At 42.6% G+C, this 15,940-nt stretch overlaps 1 protein-coding gene across 1 annotated transcript; it reads left to right on the top strand.

Annotated features, from left to right (window-relative positions):
* Nucleotides 1–207: 207 nt before the first annotated feature.
* LOC307066664 (upstream-binding factor 1-like protein 1) lies at nt 208–1,434 on the top strand (the record flags this gene model as incomplete). The annotated part of the gene is made up of 1 exon (XM_079723884.1): nt 208–1,434. The coding sequence occupies one exon, from the start codon at nt 208–210 to the stop codon at nt 1,432–1,434; it is 1,227 nt and encodes a 408-aa protein (XP_079580010.1).
* Between the last annotated feature and the right edge of the window lie 14,506 nt (nt 1,435–15,940).

The raw sequence follows: 15,940 nt of genomic DNA, 5'->3' as shown, positions 1-15,940 counted from the left end.
CTGACCCACCCAGAGAACATAGAACCCCTGACCTGATTGGATGGATTTTCCTACCAGCATTGATGAGACCCATCTTCTGGAACATAGAATCTCACAAACTACAGGATTCCAGAAATAACTCACCTGAATCTTGAGTGTGAAGGAGTTGGAGATTTTGCTGAGATGTCTGAACTGCTGGGATCATACAAGTGTCCCAAAGACCTAGAAATGGTGTTGCCTAAAGGTCAAGATGACTGGTCCAAAGAAGACATTGTGAAGTTATTGGAATGTATGGAGAATAACATTCCATCCAATGACAGACGCACGTTCAAAACAACCCAGTCACAGATGGACTGGGAAAAAGTAGCTTTTAAAGATTTTTCTGGGGAAATGTGCAAACTCAAATGGTTAGAGCTTTCTTATAACTTGAGGAAATTTCGCACTTTGAAAGAATTAGTCCTGGAAGCAAAGGAAAATGTTGACAATCCTTACAAATGCAGAAAACACAAGAAGCATCCTGATTTACCCAAGAAGCCCTTGACAGCTTACCTGCGCTTTTTCAAAGAGATGCAACCCCAGTACAGCCAAAAATATCCTAAGATGAGCAACTGGGAGCTGACCAAGGTTCTGGCTGAGGAATACAAGAAGCTTCCAGAGCAGCTGAAGTTGAAATATCATCAAGATTTCCAGAAGGAGAAACAGGAGTTTGAGGAGAAAATTGCACTATTCAGAGAACAGCACCCTGATCTAGTCCAGAACTCCACAAAATCTGATGTCCCCAAAGGAAGCCAGACCAAAGCACCAAAGAAGTTTCAGGGACGTGTGCAAAAAGTGAAGTCTTCCCCAGAAAACAATTTATCCATGAAGAGAAAATTCCATGGAGAGCCCCAGAAGCCACCTATGAATGGATATCACAAGTTCCATGAGGATTTGTGGTCGAGTAGGGAGCTTCAAGTGCTGCCCCTGAGGGAGCGCATGGTGGAGATTAGTAGACGCTGGCAGCGTGTCCCACAGAACCAGAAGGAACATTATAAGAAGCAGGCTGAGGAACTGCAGAAACAGTACAAGGTTGACCTTGATCTCTGGCTCAAGAGTCTGTCTTCTGAAGAACATGCTTATTACAGCGAGACAACCTATTTGAAGCGTCAGAACATGAGCGTGACAAGGGGCCCAGACCCCAAGGTTAGGAGGATGGATCTGCAGTTCCAATCATCAGGGAATCTTCAAGGAGGGCCTGAACTGGAGCAGGGGCTTCAGCCTCCAGAGATAGAATCACCAAACACTATTGGAGAACATTCTCCTGCCTCAGGGAGATCAGAAGAAAACGAGGGAGAGGAGGAAGGCAGCGACTCCTCAGACCACAGCCGTGGGGATGAAGATGAAGATAGTGAGTCTGAGGACAGTGGCTCCAGCTCATCTACCTCAGGGGACTCCTCTGACTCAGATTCCAACTGAGCTTTGTTCACAATCTCAGCGATGGGATAGAGAACTTCCTAGCAAATGGACATGTCATCTGCATCAAATTAAAGCATTCTTCTCCCTGTGCCCTTTCATTGCCTTGCCTTCCTACTTTCCTTCCCTCTTCAATATAAAGTAGGTAAATTTCTGTTTCCTCTCTGTACCCCAACTCTGTGCCCTTTCATTGCCTTGCCTTCCTACTTTCCTTCCCTCTTCAATATAAAGTAGGTAAATTTCTGTTTCCTCTCTGTACCCCAACTCTGTGCCCTTTCATTGCCTTGCCTTCCTACTTTCCTTCCCTCTTCAATATAAAGTAGGTAAATTTCTGTTTCCTCTCTGTACCCCAACTCCACCCCCAGAGAAAGTCCATGCAATAAAGACTCTTGGAATAAACAATGAGCTGTTTGGGCTGCAGTGCATACTGGGCAAGACTGAGTTTCCTGAACAAAGAACTTTTGCTCTCCTCATCTTCTGCTGCCAGAGCTGTGAGGGAGCCCTGAGGAGTCTGTGACTTCTCCCTTCTCTGTAGTCCTGTCCCTCAGGACTCTTGCATGGGAAGTGGGGAGGGGAAGATTTGACAGACTGGAGCTAGGAGAGTTGCCTTTAAGAAAATTGTCAAGCTCCTGATGTCTTTCATCTTGCTCTCTGAAGTGAGGAGTTGGCCCTTCCTTAATTTATGAGCGGGCAGGGGTATGTGGGCAGCAGCATTTCTACATGTATATTTATCTTTTAGCTATCACTGAGATTTTTCTTACTGGCTTCAAAAATTAGAAATTAAATTCTTAGAACCACACCATTTCCATTTGAATGAAATTCTTCTCAAAATCAGTGTCCTTTGACTCTTGGCAGTAATTTTCCAGGCCATGTCTAAATGTATTCTGGTTCTGGTCCAGCTCCTTCCAAATGCCTCAGGTTGTAAGTGAACCACGTTTTTACCATACACTTAATTTATAGGTATTATGTTATGACTTTGTACCTGTTGTGTGTATAAGTATTTTAGTCCACAGACTAGTGTTTGGGAATTCATGTATCAGTTTGACACTGCTTTTATTATTGTGGTTTACTGATATATTTGAAAGTGTGTTTAAAGACCATGCCATCTCATTAAACTTTTCTTTTCTAAACAAACAAACAAAAAAAGACAGAGGTGGTTGGGAGAGACGGAGAAAGATGTATCGGGTCCTAAGGCTTTGTGTAAGCCACTCCCTGAGGTCTAGAGAATCTGAAGGAGGTGTCACGGGAGCAGGACCCTGGATCAACTAGAGGTGTCCTAACGTCCACACTGGAGCCAGGCTGGTACTCCTAAACCTTGGCTTTGCTACAAGCTGGCCCAGCGCTCATGGCCAGTTCTTGGTGTCCTCCTGTGGAACAGAATCAATTTCACACATGAGCAGAGAGGCTACTCTGTGACTATGATGCAGTTAGAGCAGAATAAGAACACTCTGTGATCATGTCTGAACAGACAGAAATGTGAACATTGCCAGAACTTTCAAAATGACTCAGTATCCCCTATCCCGACTAATATGCATGACTGCTATTTCTTTACTGATTACCTCTTTAACACTTCTCTAGTCAGCCTCCTCAATCAAAGAATTACCTCTGCTTCCTGGCAGCATTCAATTCAGAGCAAAGCCCTGCCTCTATAACCCCTACCCCAAATCATCTAACACAAGCAAGCCCAAGTCCTTTCCTTGGTCCTTTCTTTTTTTGGGTAGTTATATCGAAATTTGATTTTTCTAATTGAAGTATAGTTGATTTACAATGTTGTGTTAGTTTCAGGTGTACAGCAAAGTGACTCAGACATATATATCTGAATATATTTTTAATATATAAAAAATGTTCAGATTCTTTTCCATCATAGGTGATTACGAGACATCGAATATAGTTCCCTGTGCTATACAGTAGGTCCTTGTTGTTTATCCATTTTATATATAGTAGTGTGTATCTGCTAATCCCAAATTCCTAATTTATCCTTCCCCTTTGGTAACCATAAGTTTTTTTCCTATGTCTATGAGTCTGTTTCTGTTTTGTAAATCAGTTCATTTGTATCATTTTTTTTAGATTCCACATATAAATGGCATCATATGATATTTGTCTTTCTCTATCTGGCTTACTTCACTTAGTATGATCATCTCTAGGTCCATCCATGTAGCTGCATCCTAAGTCCTTTCTAACACCTTCTTACTGACACACCCTCTGGTTGCCCATTGTGAGGTGCTCCATCTGTGCAAGGAGCAATAAACCCAACTTGTTCAACCACAGATGAGTCCTGCTGGTCTTCACCTGAAAGGCGAAGTGACAATAGTGTCTGTTCTGTGCCAAGCTGTGTGCTGAGTTCTGGGCCTACAGCTCCAAACAAAGCACCTCGTCCTGTCCTCAGGAAGCTCACAATCTGACGGAGGAGACAAGGGCGCAGCAGGCAGAGACTCTAACCTCCAGAGTCGTTAGGAGTCAAACAAAATTCAACAGAACATCAAATTAAATAGCCCTAAGGGTGGTATGCTACTGAGAATATGAAATAATAGAAAACTCCCTCAAAGCCAAACTTATTTATTATTAGCAAGAAGATAATGGTTGCAGATCTTCTAATTCCATCAAGTTCAAGTTAGAGTTACTATACTTATAAATGTATTTATAAATCTTAAGGTACCAAAGAAGTACAAAATCCAGTCAAGTGAGCAGCAAGAATGAGAGCTTCAGACTTCTTGAGTAAACAAAGAATTAGATGAAATGGCCAGGAGCCTAGATGACCAACCTCTCTGGTGTGAAAGCCTACAAGTTTATAACCATTAAATAAAGCCCATCATGGTCATGCACAAGCCCATGTCCTGGCCAAAACCCTGCTCCTAAGTAACTGAGATGGCAACTGTGTTCCTTGAGGGAGGGTGTGTGTTTCTTAACACCAGGAAAAGTGAGGAGTAAGTATGGAAAGATATGAGAGAACCAAACCATAGTATTGATAATTTTGTATTAAGAAAGAAATTGTGTATATTTGCTCTTTGTGTATTGGTAATTCTTAAGAGAATTGGGCCTATTAGAGGCATAGCCTTGAAATGTCAATTTAAAATACTTGATGAGTAATTGATGTGGAGTAGTTGATGTGGAGTTTTATGTTTTAAATTGAAAGTTGAATTCTTATTAAGTTTACTGAAACATGTAAGAGAAGTTTAGGACCCTATATTTATAAATTTAAGAGGTTAAATGTATATAAATATTTTTTTATTTTTTAACATCTGTATTGGAGTATAATTGCTTTACAATGGTGTGTTGATTTCCGCTTTATAACAAAGTGAATCAGCTATACATATATCCCCATATCTCCTCCCTCTTGCATCTTATATTGGAGTACTCCAGAAAGTTTTGTTAATTGAAATATGTGTGTGCATATATATAATATTTATTTATTTATTTATTCATTTATTTCAGATATATATACATATATTTCAGAAGGTCTATGAGGATAAGAATTTGGGACCAGGGTTGGCAAACTCTGAATATATGTGTGTGTGTATATATATATATGTATATACACACACACATATATATATAGTTATATATGAAGTGGTTACTAAACTCAGCTAGACCAAAAAATAAAATAATTACACATGTAAGCTGAGCCAAAAAAGCTATGTTTTTCAAATTTTAACTTTAATAAGTGGAATATTAACATTTAATCCAAAAAGTAAACCCTTGTGGTGTTTTGGTTTGTTTCTTTTTTTAATTTATTTTTTTATTGAAGTATAGTTGATTTACAATGTTGTGTTAATTTCTGCTGTACAGCAAACTGACTCAGTTATAAACATATATACATTCTTTTCCATTATGGTTTATCCCAGGGTATTAAATATAGTTCCCTGTGCTATACAGTAGGACCTTGTTGTTTATCCATTCTATATGTAATAGTTTGCGTCTACTAACCCCAAACTCCCAGTCCATCCCTCCCCATCCCCCTCTCCTCCTTGGCAACCATAATTCTGTTTTCTGTGTCCATGAGTCTGTTTCTGTTTCATAGATAGGTTCATTTGTGCTATATTTTAGATTCCACATATAAGTGAAATCATATGGTATTTGTCTTTCTCTTTCTGACTTACTTCACTTAGTATGATAATCTCTAGTTGCATCCATGTTGCTGCAAATGACATTATTTTGTTCTTTTTTATGGCTAAGTGGTATTCCATTGCATATATGTACCACATCTTCTTTATCCATTCATCTGTCACAAAAAGTAAACCTTTGAATAATGTTTTCTACTCAAAAGTCCCTTTCAATGGCATCTAGAAACTCATATGAACATAAGCAAATGTCATAGTATATGAAAAGTGCTGTGAATGGGGAAGGATAACATATGCTATAAGAACAAGGAGAGGGACCGTATTTGACAGTTTGGAAGAGGTCTGTTATAAGAGGAACAGGTAAACCAAAAAAAGTGTGAGGATGGAAGAGAGGAGGGCCGAGCCCCAGGAAATTTATTCACTTACAAATACTGAGTCTGTAACAGGCACCAAGCTAGGGGCTGGGGAGACAGTAGCAAAGGAAACAGGATTCCTTCCTCATGGAGCCCAAGGCCAGGAGGAAAGAGGGAGCTCGGTGTCTTGGGGGGAACATAAAGAAATTCAGTGTGAGGAAGCCCATCCTGGGGGTGTAGAAGAGGATCCCACACAGTCTCCTGGACAATCAACCTCAGGGCACTAATGGATACACGTCAAGTACCTAATATGGTGCTATAAACGGGAAGGCCCAGCAAACCATTCCTTCTTCTTCAGAGTGTCCCTTATTTAAGTTCTTTTTGCTTTGGGGGTCAGAACCTATTTGTAAATCAAACATTTAAATTTTCCTGGGGCTCACCCCCTGAACTTCCAAACTACCAACCCCTTAATCCAAGGGTCCCTGCAGCCTAAACAGACTGAGGGCAAGTAAGAAGGTCACATTTTGCTTAAGCCTGAGGTCCCGGGCTACAGGAACTGGCATGATTTGTTCATAAAGACCCCTGATGACCCAGAGGAGAATGGCCCTTGTCTCTCAGGGTTGCCATGGGGACTGCTGGCTGGGTTAGTGGATACTCTGCAGGTAATGGCTCTTTTAAAAAAGAAAATAGATCCTATTTTCCAAAGGCCAAATAGGTAATGAGGTAACAGTAAGAAGTGGGGGAAACAGAAGGTCTATGAGGATAAGAAATCCGGACCAGGGTTGGCAACTTCTGACTAAAGAAGGATGGGGACAGAAATCACTCCAGGATGAGGGAGTTTGAGAGCCATTCCGACCCACCCCAGAGTTTAAGCCTCCCCCAGAGGATGTTGACTTCACTTATACGAAGTATTTTATACAAAGAATGGTAGATCTGGGATTCACAAGATTCCTTTTCAATTTTATAGGCTACTGCTTTCAAATAACTCTAAGCTACGTCACACATCTAATGGAGTGGATGTGTGTCTCAGGGGGAATTACCGAGAAGCATTCCCTCCAAAGGTCCTGGGGACACTGAAACGGGCTCCATTGAAAGAACCATTTCCATCAGCATGTGCAGACCTTCTCTGCGTGTGTAGTTCTTTTCATCTGAGGTTATCAGGACGTGAAAGCCTCTCACTCCTGGGCATGCCATCTGGGATTGTCTGGTGGCTCTCTGGCTGTAAGGACTCTGGACATTATCCCCAATTCTCCATGGAAAAATTGTCCTGTGTTTCATGTCAACAATAGTTGAACCAAACTGCCTTTGACATCCTGGAGTTATCTGCTCACCCAGGTGACACTGAGCAGAACTGGATGACTGGGACATGGCAACTCAGCCCTGACATCTGCCCAGTACCAGCAGCAAGGGTTCCAGGAGTTATATGAGCCACTAGGGCCATCCAATATGCCATCTGTCACTGACTTACCGTGCCACCTTGGGTCACTGACTTCCGCACTCTGTGCCACCTGTGAAATGTGCATAAATAGCACGTCATGTCCGGTCCCTCCTCCTCCCTCTCCTGCTCACGTTCACCCTCCCTCTCTCCCACCCTTTCTTCCTCCTCCTCCTTTTACATCTCCCTCCTCCTCCCTCCCTGTCCCCTTCTCTCTCTCTCCCCTTCCCCCGGCCCCATAGATGAAGACGATGTGTCTATAAAGCGCTTTGAGCTCCTTGGAAATAGAGGGTCTATAAATATAAGCTGTTATCTCTGTTACCATGGAAACATTCACAGAGAACCATACTCCATTCCTGCATTTGCTGAGCATAATTCTGGCCTTCTCGCCCTGCTGGCTTCTTGAGGCTATTAAACAATCAATGGTTTCACAAAGCACAGCAGCCAGGTAGAGGGTGGGGACCCAGGGCAGAGCTTGTTTGCTATTCAACTCTTCTTCATGTCAATTTTCAGAACTTGTGTTTCTGTTTACTAAAGTAGAGGAAGGTACAAGATTGGCCAGAGTCAGCTATTAATCGAAGGATGCAAATTATGGCAGGTATAGGTATGCCACCCAATCAAAGACCCTCATCTACAGCAAGGCTCAGGCAAGGGAGAATTCCAGTGAGCTTCAGAAATAATATCACCCATTTCCTAAATTTTCTCTGACTCTTGACTCCTCAGCTTCAGAACCATGGCTGGCAAAATGTTGGAGGAAAGAGAGTTAAGAGTCTGTACCTTTCTGCCAGCCTGTGACCTTCTGGAAAGCAGGGGCTGTGTCTTTTTCATTATAGTCTCTGCAGGGCCTAGTACAGTGCCTGGCGCATAGCAAATGCTGGACAGAGGTTTGTAAAAAGAAATGAATAAGTGCCGTTTGCTATGACACAGCTGAAAGTGTTGCCGAGTAAGGCATATGCCTTTTAGCTTGGACTCAAGATCCCAGAGCACATCCGTTCTTGAAGCTGCTTGTCTGCTTTCTCTGCTCCCCACTCCCACCAGTGAGAGCAATGTGGCCACTTTAATTCTAGTTCCATAGGTGGTCCTGGGAATGTTGATGTATAACTGAAAACCTGATATGGGCGAGTCTAGAATAACATATCCTAGTTGTTAACCAAACAACTGTAGGTCTTGTGCAAAATGTAAGGGTGTAAGAACGATGAAAAAAGTCATTGGTCCTTTCAGGCAGTGCTGTGATCTCAAGGGGAAGCTTGCCAGGCCTCAGATGAGCAAAGGTAGAGAAATGGGATGGGCTTTGGAGTCAGACAAATCAGAATTCAATGTGTGAGCCCTGCCACTTACCAGCTTCCCTGAGCTTCAATATTTCCATCTGTAAAACCCAAATAATAGCTCTTATCTCACAGGTTTGAGGTGACGGTGAAATGAAATAAGTGAATGATTAACACATATTCATTCTGTCCCATTAATTTGCCAAAATGCAGGAAGAACACAATTAGGGTTTTTTTTTCAGTCATTTAATTTTTAATTGAAGTATAGTTGATTTACAGTGTTGTGCTCGTTTCAAGTGTACAGCACAGTGATTCAGTTATACATATACATACATATATATATATGTATATTCTTTTTCAGATTCTTTTCCATTATAGGTTATTACAAGATATTGAGTAGTGTTCCCTGTGCTATACAGTAGGTCGTTGCTTGCCTATTTTATATATAGTAGTGTGTATATGTTAGTCCCAAACTCCTAATTTGTCTCTCCTCCCACCCCCAGTATCCCCTTTGGTAACCATAAGTCTGTTTTCTATGTCTATGAGTCTATTTTTGTTTTGTAAATAAGTTCATTTGTAACATTTTTTTAGATTCCACGTAAGTGATATGATATTTTTCTTTCTCTGACTTACTTCACTTAGTATGATGATCTCTAGGTCCATCCATATTGTTGCAAATGGCATTATTTCATCCTTTTTCATGGCTGAGTAGTATTCCATTGTGTGTGTGTGTGTGTGTGTGTATGTGTGTGTGTGTATATATATATATATATATATATATATATATATATATATATATATACACCACATCTGTATCCATTCATCTGTCGATGGACATTTAGGTTGCTTCCATGTCTTGGCTATTGTAAATAGTGCTGCAATGAACATAGAGGTACATGTATCTGTTTTTTTTAATTAATTAATTTATTTATTTATTTATGGCTGCGTTGGGTCTTTGTTGCTGTGCACAGGCTTTCTCCAGTTCTGGCGAGCGGGGGCTACTCTTCCTTGCAGCACATGGGCTTCTCATTGCAGTGGTTTCTCTTTGTTGCCAAGCACAGGCTCTAGGCATGCAAGCTTCTTTTTGAATTAGAGCTTTCATCTTTTCTGGATCTATGTCCAGCAGTGGGATTGCTGGGTCGTATGGTAGTTCTATTTTTAGTTTTTTAAGGAACCTCCATACTGTTCTCCATAGTGGCTGCACCAATTTACACTCCCACCAACGGTGTAGGAGGGTTCCCTTTTCTCCGCACCCTGTTCAGCATTTATTATTTGTAGACTTTTTGCTAATGGCCATTCTGAGGTGATACCTCCTTGTAGTTTTGATTTGCATTTCTCTAATAATGAGCAATATTGAGCATCTTTTCATGTGCCTCCTGGCCATCTAACACAGTTTGTTTTGAATAATGTACTTACTAGTTTATTCTAAAGGTCTGGCTGATGTTTCAGATTCCAGCAAGATAGGAGTAAGTGATAACTCTGCCTTTGAGAAAGCGGGTGGGGAACTTACAGGAAGAGCACACACAGCTCAAGCACGCACAGGGAGCCAGGTAGCACTGGCTACATAATTTGCAGTGTTCAGTGCAAAATGAAAATGCAGGGCTGGGGCTTCCCTGGTGGTGCAGTGGTTAAGAATCTGCCTGCCAATGCAGGGGACACAGGTTCAAGCCCTAGTCTGGGAAGATCCCACATGCTGCAGAGCAGCTAAGCCCATGTGCCACAACTACTGAGCCTGTGCTCTAGAGCCCATGAGCCACAACTACTGAGCCCACGTGCCACAACTACTGAAGCCCGCGTGCCTAGAGCCTGTGCTCCACAACAAGAGAAGCCACTGCAATGAGAAGGCCGCGCACCACAATGAAGAGTAGCCCCTGCTCGCCACAACTAGGTAGAGCCCACACACAGCAACGAAGACCCATTGCAGCCAAAAATAAATAAGTAAAATAAATTTATTTTTAAAAATATCTAGAAAATGCAGGGCCCCTTGTTAGAAATTATTAAGAATTTCAAGAGGGTGATGGCAGAACACTAAACCTTGTTCAACTGCATGGGTTGTACACACCTGCATGGGTTACACACAGCTGCATGGGTTACAAAGCCACAAAGCCAGCCATAGAGCCACAGGTGCAGGGGACCTTGCCATTACAGTTCCCAGGCTTGCTAGAGATCATCATACTGATGAAATAAGTAGGGGAACAGTGTCACAGTGTTACCCAAATGCTGATTTTGTCATCACTGTAGGTCTGATACAATCAGAGAGGGCACTGGAATGTTTGCTGCGAAACACTTGAATACGCTAAATTCATATTCTAAACTAAACCTATGCTGTAGTAAAGATCATTTCCGGAGGGAAAACTCATAAAAACAACTACACTCTTAAAGGGGTGATTAATGATTGTATAAAATATGTTCCAAGGTTCAGATTGCTCCTGTATCCTTGTTCACAGAGGTGCAGGAGTGAAGTCAAACAGCAAAGCATATACAAGACATTCACTATTTATTCAACGGCTATTTAATAAGCCCTTACTGTATCAAGTCAAGGCATTAGGCCATGGAAGGGAAACAGAAAAAGAGATTATCTTCAGCCAAAAAAAAAAATGAGAATGTTAGCCTTGCTGATGTCCAAAGTCACTTTCAGTTCTAAAATTTTAGGATTTCTTGATGAAGATATGGGGCCTACCTTTAAGAAACAAGTCTGGGGCTTCCCTGGTGGCACAGTGGTTGAGAGTCCGCCTGCCGATGCAGGGGACACGGGTTCGTGCCCCGGTCTGGGAGGATCCCACATGCCGTGGAGCGGCTGGGCCCGTGAGCCATGGCTGCTGAGCCTCTGCGTCCGGAGCCTGTGCTCCGCAACGGGAGAGGCCACAACAGTGAGAGGCCCGCGTACCGCAAAAAAAAAAAAAAAAAAAAGAAAGAAACAAGTCTGGTACAATAGGGAAACTAAATAGAAGTTGCTCTGTATAGAATGCTTTTAAATGGAGTTTTTAAAAGCTATCATTTATACTCATACATATGGACCTCCTACCTACTAGGATTTTTATATGGTCTTTCACCTCAATTTTTACTGATCCCTTCAAACACTGGGAGCATTATCTTTTTATTTTTTTATTTTCAAAAAATCTGATTGTAAAACTAAGTCACAGGGAAGAAAATGGATTTTCCTGGAGTCAAATAATAAGATTGTGGCAGGGCTTCCCTGGTGGCGCAGTGGTTGAGAGTCCATCTGCCGATGCACGGGACACGGGTTCGTGCCCCGGTCCGGGAGGATCCCACATGCCACGGAGCGGCTGGGCCCGTGAGCCATGGCCGCTGAGCCTGCGCGTCTGGAGCCTGTGCTCCGCAACGGAAGAGGCCACAACAGTGAGAGGCCCGTGTACCACACACACACACACAAATTTAAAAAAGAATAATAATAATAATAAGATTGTGGCAGAACCTAGAACCCCTTGATAAATTATGAATTAATTTTCAGTGGTCCCCATTCCCCCTGCACCCTCCGTCCACTAATAAAGAATGCAATTAAAGTGGGCCATCTTCCTTTCCTCGCTGCCAAGGTATAACTATTCATGAAAGACTCTTTGCGTAAAGCTGTTGAAGGCAATTTTGAGTGCAGGCTTTAAAAACCAGACAAACATTGTTCAGATTCTGGTTTCACCACTTATCAGTTATTAGGGACCTGGGCGAATTACTTAAACTTTTCAAGCCTCCATTTTCTCATAAGTTGAAATATTAATTCCTCTCCAGTTTATTTGAGAATTAAAAGCATCCATCAGTGCCTGGAACATAATGGCTGTTCATCCCATGTTGAGCCCATTCCCTACCCCTCCATCTTCCATTCCTCCTGTAAAGACTTCCATGAACAGAATGTCATGGGACTGTAACTGTCCCATTATTTCACTGAGACACATGGCCCATGGAAGGACAAACTACCCAGAGAAGAAGCCAAGAAGCCCAGGATAGATGAGGCCAAAGACGGGTGTTGAGTTGATTAAGTCTAAACATTGACTTCATTTTCAGCCTTGAATGTGCAAAATCCCATTGAATGTTTCTTCTCCTTTTCCTCAATTTACTATAACCCCTCACTAGACACACAACTGTGAAATCCTGGCACTTTATTTGGTCCAGGCATTTGCACATCAGAGTCAAACAGTGAACTATTTTTTGGCGGTACGTGGGCCTCTCACTGCTGTGGCCTCTCCCGTTGCGGAGCACAGGCTCCAGACGCGCAGGCTCAGCGGCCATGGCTCACGGGCCCAGCCACTCCACGGCATGTGGGATCTTCCCGGACCGGGGCACGAACCCGTGTCTCCTGCATCGGCAGGCAGACTCTCAACCACTGCGCCACCAGGGAAGCCCCAAACAGTCAACTTTAAAAGGAGGAAAACGAAACAAGGTTGTGAGAGAAGAGACCCAAGAATTCTACCTATTTCTTCCAGGAAATGGAAGCCCTGAATGGATTCAAGTGTTGCTGAGCTGTTAGTCAGTGGACTCATTAGATGTTTATATAATAAATTAGAACTAAAGCAAGAAAAAAGATGCTATTTCTCTCACCAGACTATTATCCTGAAGTGAGGCCAGGGAGATGTTGCCACAACATGCCAGAAGGATGGGGCTTGCGTGTTATTCACGGGGTAACAAGAACCCCTAATATACCAAAACTAATACCCCCAATGGGCCTGAAATGCCCCCACTACTAGAGAGTCACATTTAATAAGACCCTGAGCCCCAAGGAGTCCCTAGTGCCTATGCACACAGAAGAACACAGAAATTTAAGGGAATAGACATGGGATGTGGGAGTTCCGATGGCAGTGATCCCACTGGCAAAAAATGCAGAAAGAGAATGAGAGCTGCCAAAGACAATAAAGTTTTGCCTGGGCTCAGAGTCCTCAATGGAGAGAGTGCTCAGGACAGCTCGCAGCTGTGGCATGGGGGATGTTCTCATCCCATCTCACCTTATGGCCCTCCTGGTAGCCAGAACTGTCCAACCCTTTCACTTGGTGCTTGTGCTTGCTCTGAGCCCATTACTTGTCACATTATGTTTAATTTAACCTTCACTAAGATCTGAGGGGTTTAAGGTACACTGTTCTAATCTGGAGCATTTGGTAACAAAGAATAATCTCAAACTAACTCAAGAAAAGGGGAGCGTTCATCAAAAGATACAGAAATCTCATAGGAATCCAAGGAGAGTCTGCACGAAACAGCTGGGCCCCATGAGAAGAGAAACTTGAGAAGCTGTTCAGAGCTCTGGCAGAGGTTGGTAACCATCTCCCAGGGTTCACTTCCCTCTTCTTCTTAATACAGAATCCTCTGTGCTTTATGTGGGTGCATGGCTGCCAGTCTGGCACTACAGTTCCCAGCCTGCCTTGCAGCTGGGTGCAGTATTGTAAGTAAGGAGGTATAAATGGAAGTGAGATGTATAAATTTGGCATCGTCTTCTTAAAGCCAAAGACATTGTCTAAGATTTTCTCCTTGCAGTAAGATGGAATGCAGATTTGGTATTGACTCAGCCTTAGTCATGCAAAGAAGGACAACACTGTTGAGGACGCCAGAGTAACAAGATGGAAAAACAAGGGTCCCTTGATAACTTCATGTAACAGAACCACCTTGCCAGCCTGGACCATTCACCTCCAGGCTGTTAGGGAAGAAAGAAATAACTGTTCTTTTCGATTTTTTTTTTTTTTTTTCGGTACGCAGGCCTCTCGCTGTTGTGGCGTCTCCCGTTGCGGAGCACAGGTTCCGGACGCGCACAGGCTCAGCGACCATGGCTCACGGGCCCAGCCGCTCCGCGGCATGTGGGATCTTCCCAGACCGGGGCACGAACCCGTGTCCCCTGCATCGGCAGGCGGACTCCCAACCACTGTGCCACCAGGGAAGCCCAACTGTTCTTTTCTTTGAGCCACTCTCTTTTTGGGTCTCTGTTACAGTGGCTTGGCTCACATCTTAACTAATACAAGAATTGAGAGCTAGCCCATAGATGGAGCTTCCTTTAAGTCACAGCCACCCTGGTTTACTCTGCCATAATTGGATGGAAGGGGCACTGTCTTAATCAGCTCAGGCTGCTGTAACAAAATACCATAGACTGGGTGGCTTAAAGAACAGATATTTATTTTCTCACAATGCTAGAAGCTGGAGGTCTAAGATCAGGGTGCCAGCATGGTTGGGTAATTGGTGAGGGCCCTCTTCCTGGCTGGCAAACCATCCTATTGTATCTTTGCTTGGCTGAGAGAGAGTTCTGGTGTCTCCTTCTAATAAGGGCTCTAATTCCATCTTGGAGCTCCACTCTCATGACCTCATCTAAACCTAAGTACCTCCCAAAGGATCCATCTCCTAATACCATCATATTGGGGTTAGGGGTCCAACATAGGATTTTGGAGGGAGACCTAAACATTCAGTCTATAATAGGCTGTAAAAACAGAGCAGTTTCAGAAGCCCTTACAGCACACGTCCACAGATCACGTAGTGAGGAGAGTCAGCTGAATAAGCATTTGAACTCATGATCTGTCACTCAGTTGAGGTTCCTGAAAGTTCAATACCTGGAAGATATTAATTCTGTAAGCACCATATTCTAAAATCTCCAATGGATTATATTTTCTAGGTGCAAGTCATCTATGCTCATATCATTTCTAATCACAGCACAGGGGAATTTTACACACGCCAGTGGTTCTGGTTCTCAAACTTTAGCATGCATCACAATCAACTGAGGACTTGTTCAAACAGATTTACTGGCCCCCTACTGATACACTAGGTCTGGAGTGGGGCCTGAGAATTTACATTTCTAGCAAGTTCCCAGGTGATGCTGATGCTGCTGGGCTGGACATCACACTTTGAGATCCACTGATATACATCATCCACCACTGTCCTACATGTTGTATAGAAAAAACACATAAAAAAAGTAAAAACAAGAACAAAATTTTAAAAAATTAAAAAAAAAACCACACAGCTATTGCTGGCATACTACACAGAGTCTTAAAGCCAGATGCTAATAGAAACACTAAACACCATGGTATTTTAGCTTATTCAAAATGCAAGGATGCATTTCTGTTCTGTGACTTGGTAAGTAAACAAATACATCATTTGTTTAACAAATATTAACAAGTGATTTTATTCTCGACCAGGCACTAGGAGCTAGCAGTGACAAAGCAGACAAAAATGCCAGTCCCTATAGAGCTTAAATTTGAACAGGAAGAGCTGTCATTTGTTGCATTTCTGTTATGTCCTAAACCCTTTTCATTAATTATCTCTAATTCCCACAAAGACAATAAAATATAGGTGTCTTTATTCCCATTTTCAAGATGAGAAAGTTGACCCTCATTATCGTTAAGTAACTCACAGAATCAAATGTCTCTGTCTCCAAAACCCATGTACTTTCCATGACACCGCAATGAAATATAGTTGACT

Source organism: Hyperoodon ampullatus (genome assembly GCF_949752795.1).
Source record: "Hyperoodon ampullatus genome assembly, chromosome: 2".
In the NCBI taxonomy this organism is placed as follows: Eukaryota; Metazoa; Chordata; class Mammalia; order Artiodactyla; family Ziphiidae; genus Hyperoodon; species Hyperoodon ampullatus.
The sequence above is the reverse complement of the archived record's forward strand: the minus strand, read 5'-3'. Positions and strand labels throughout refer to the sequence as shown.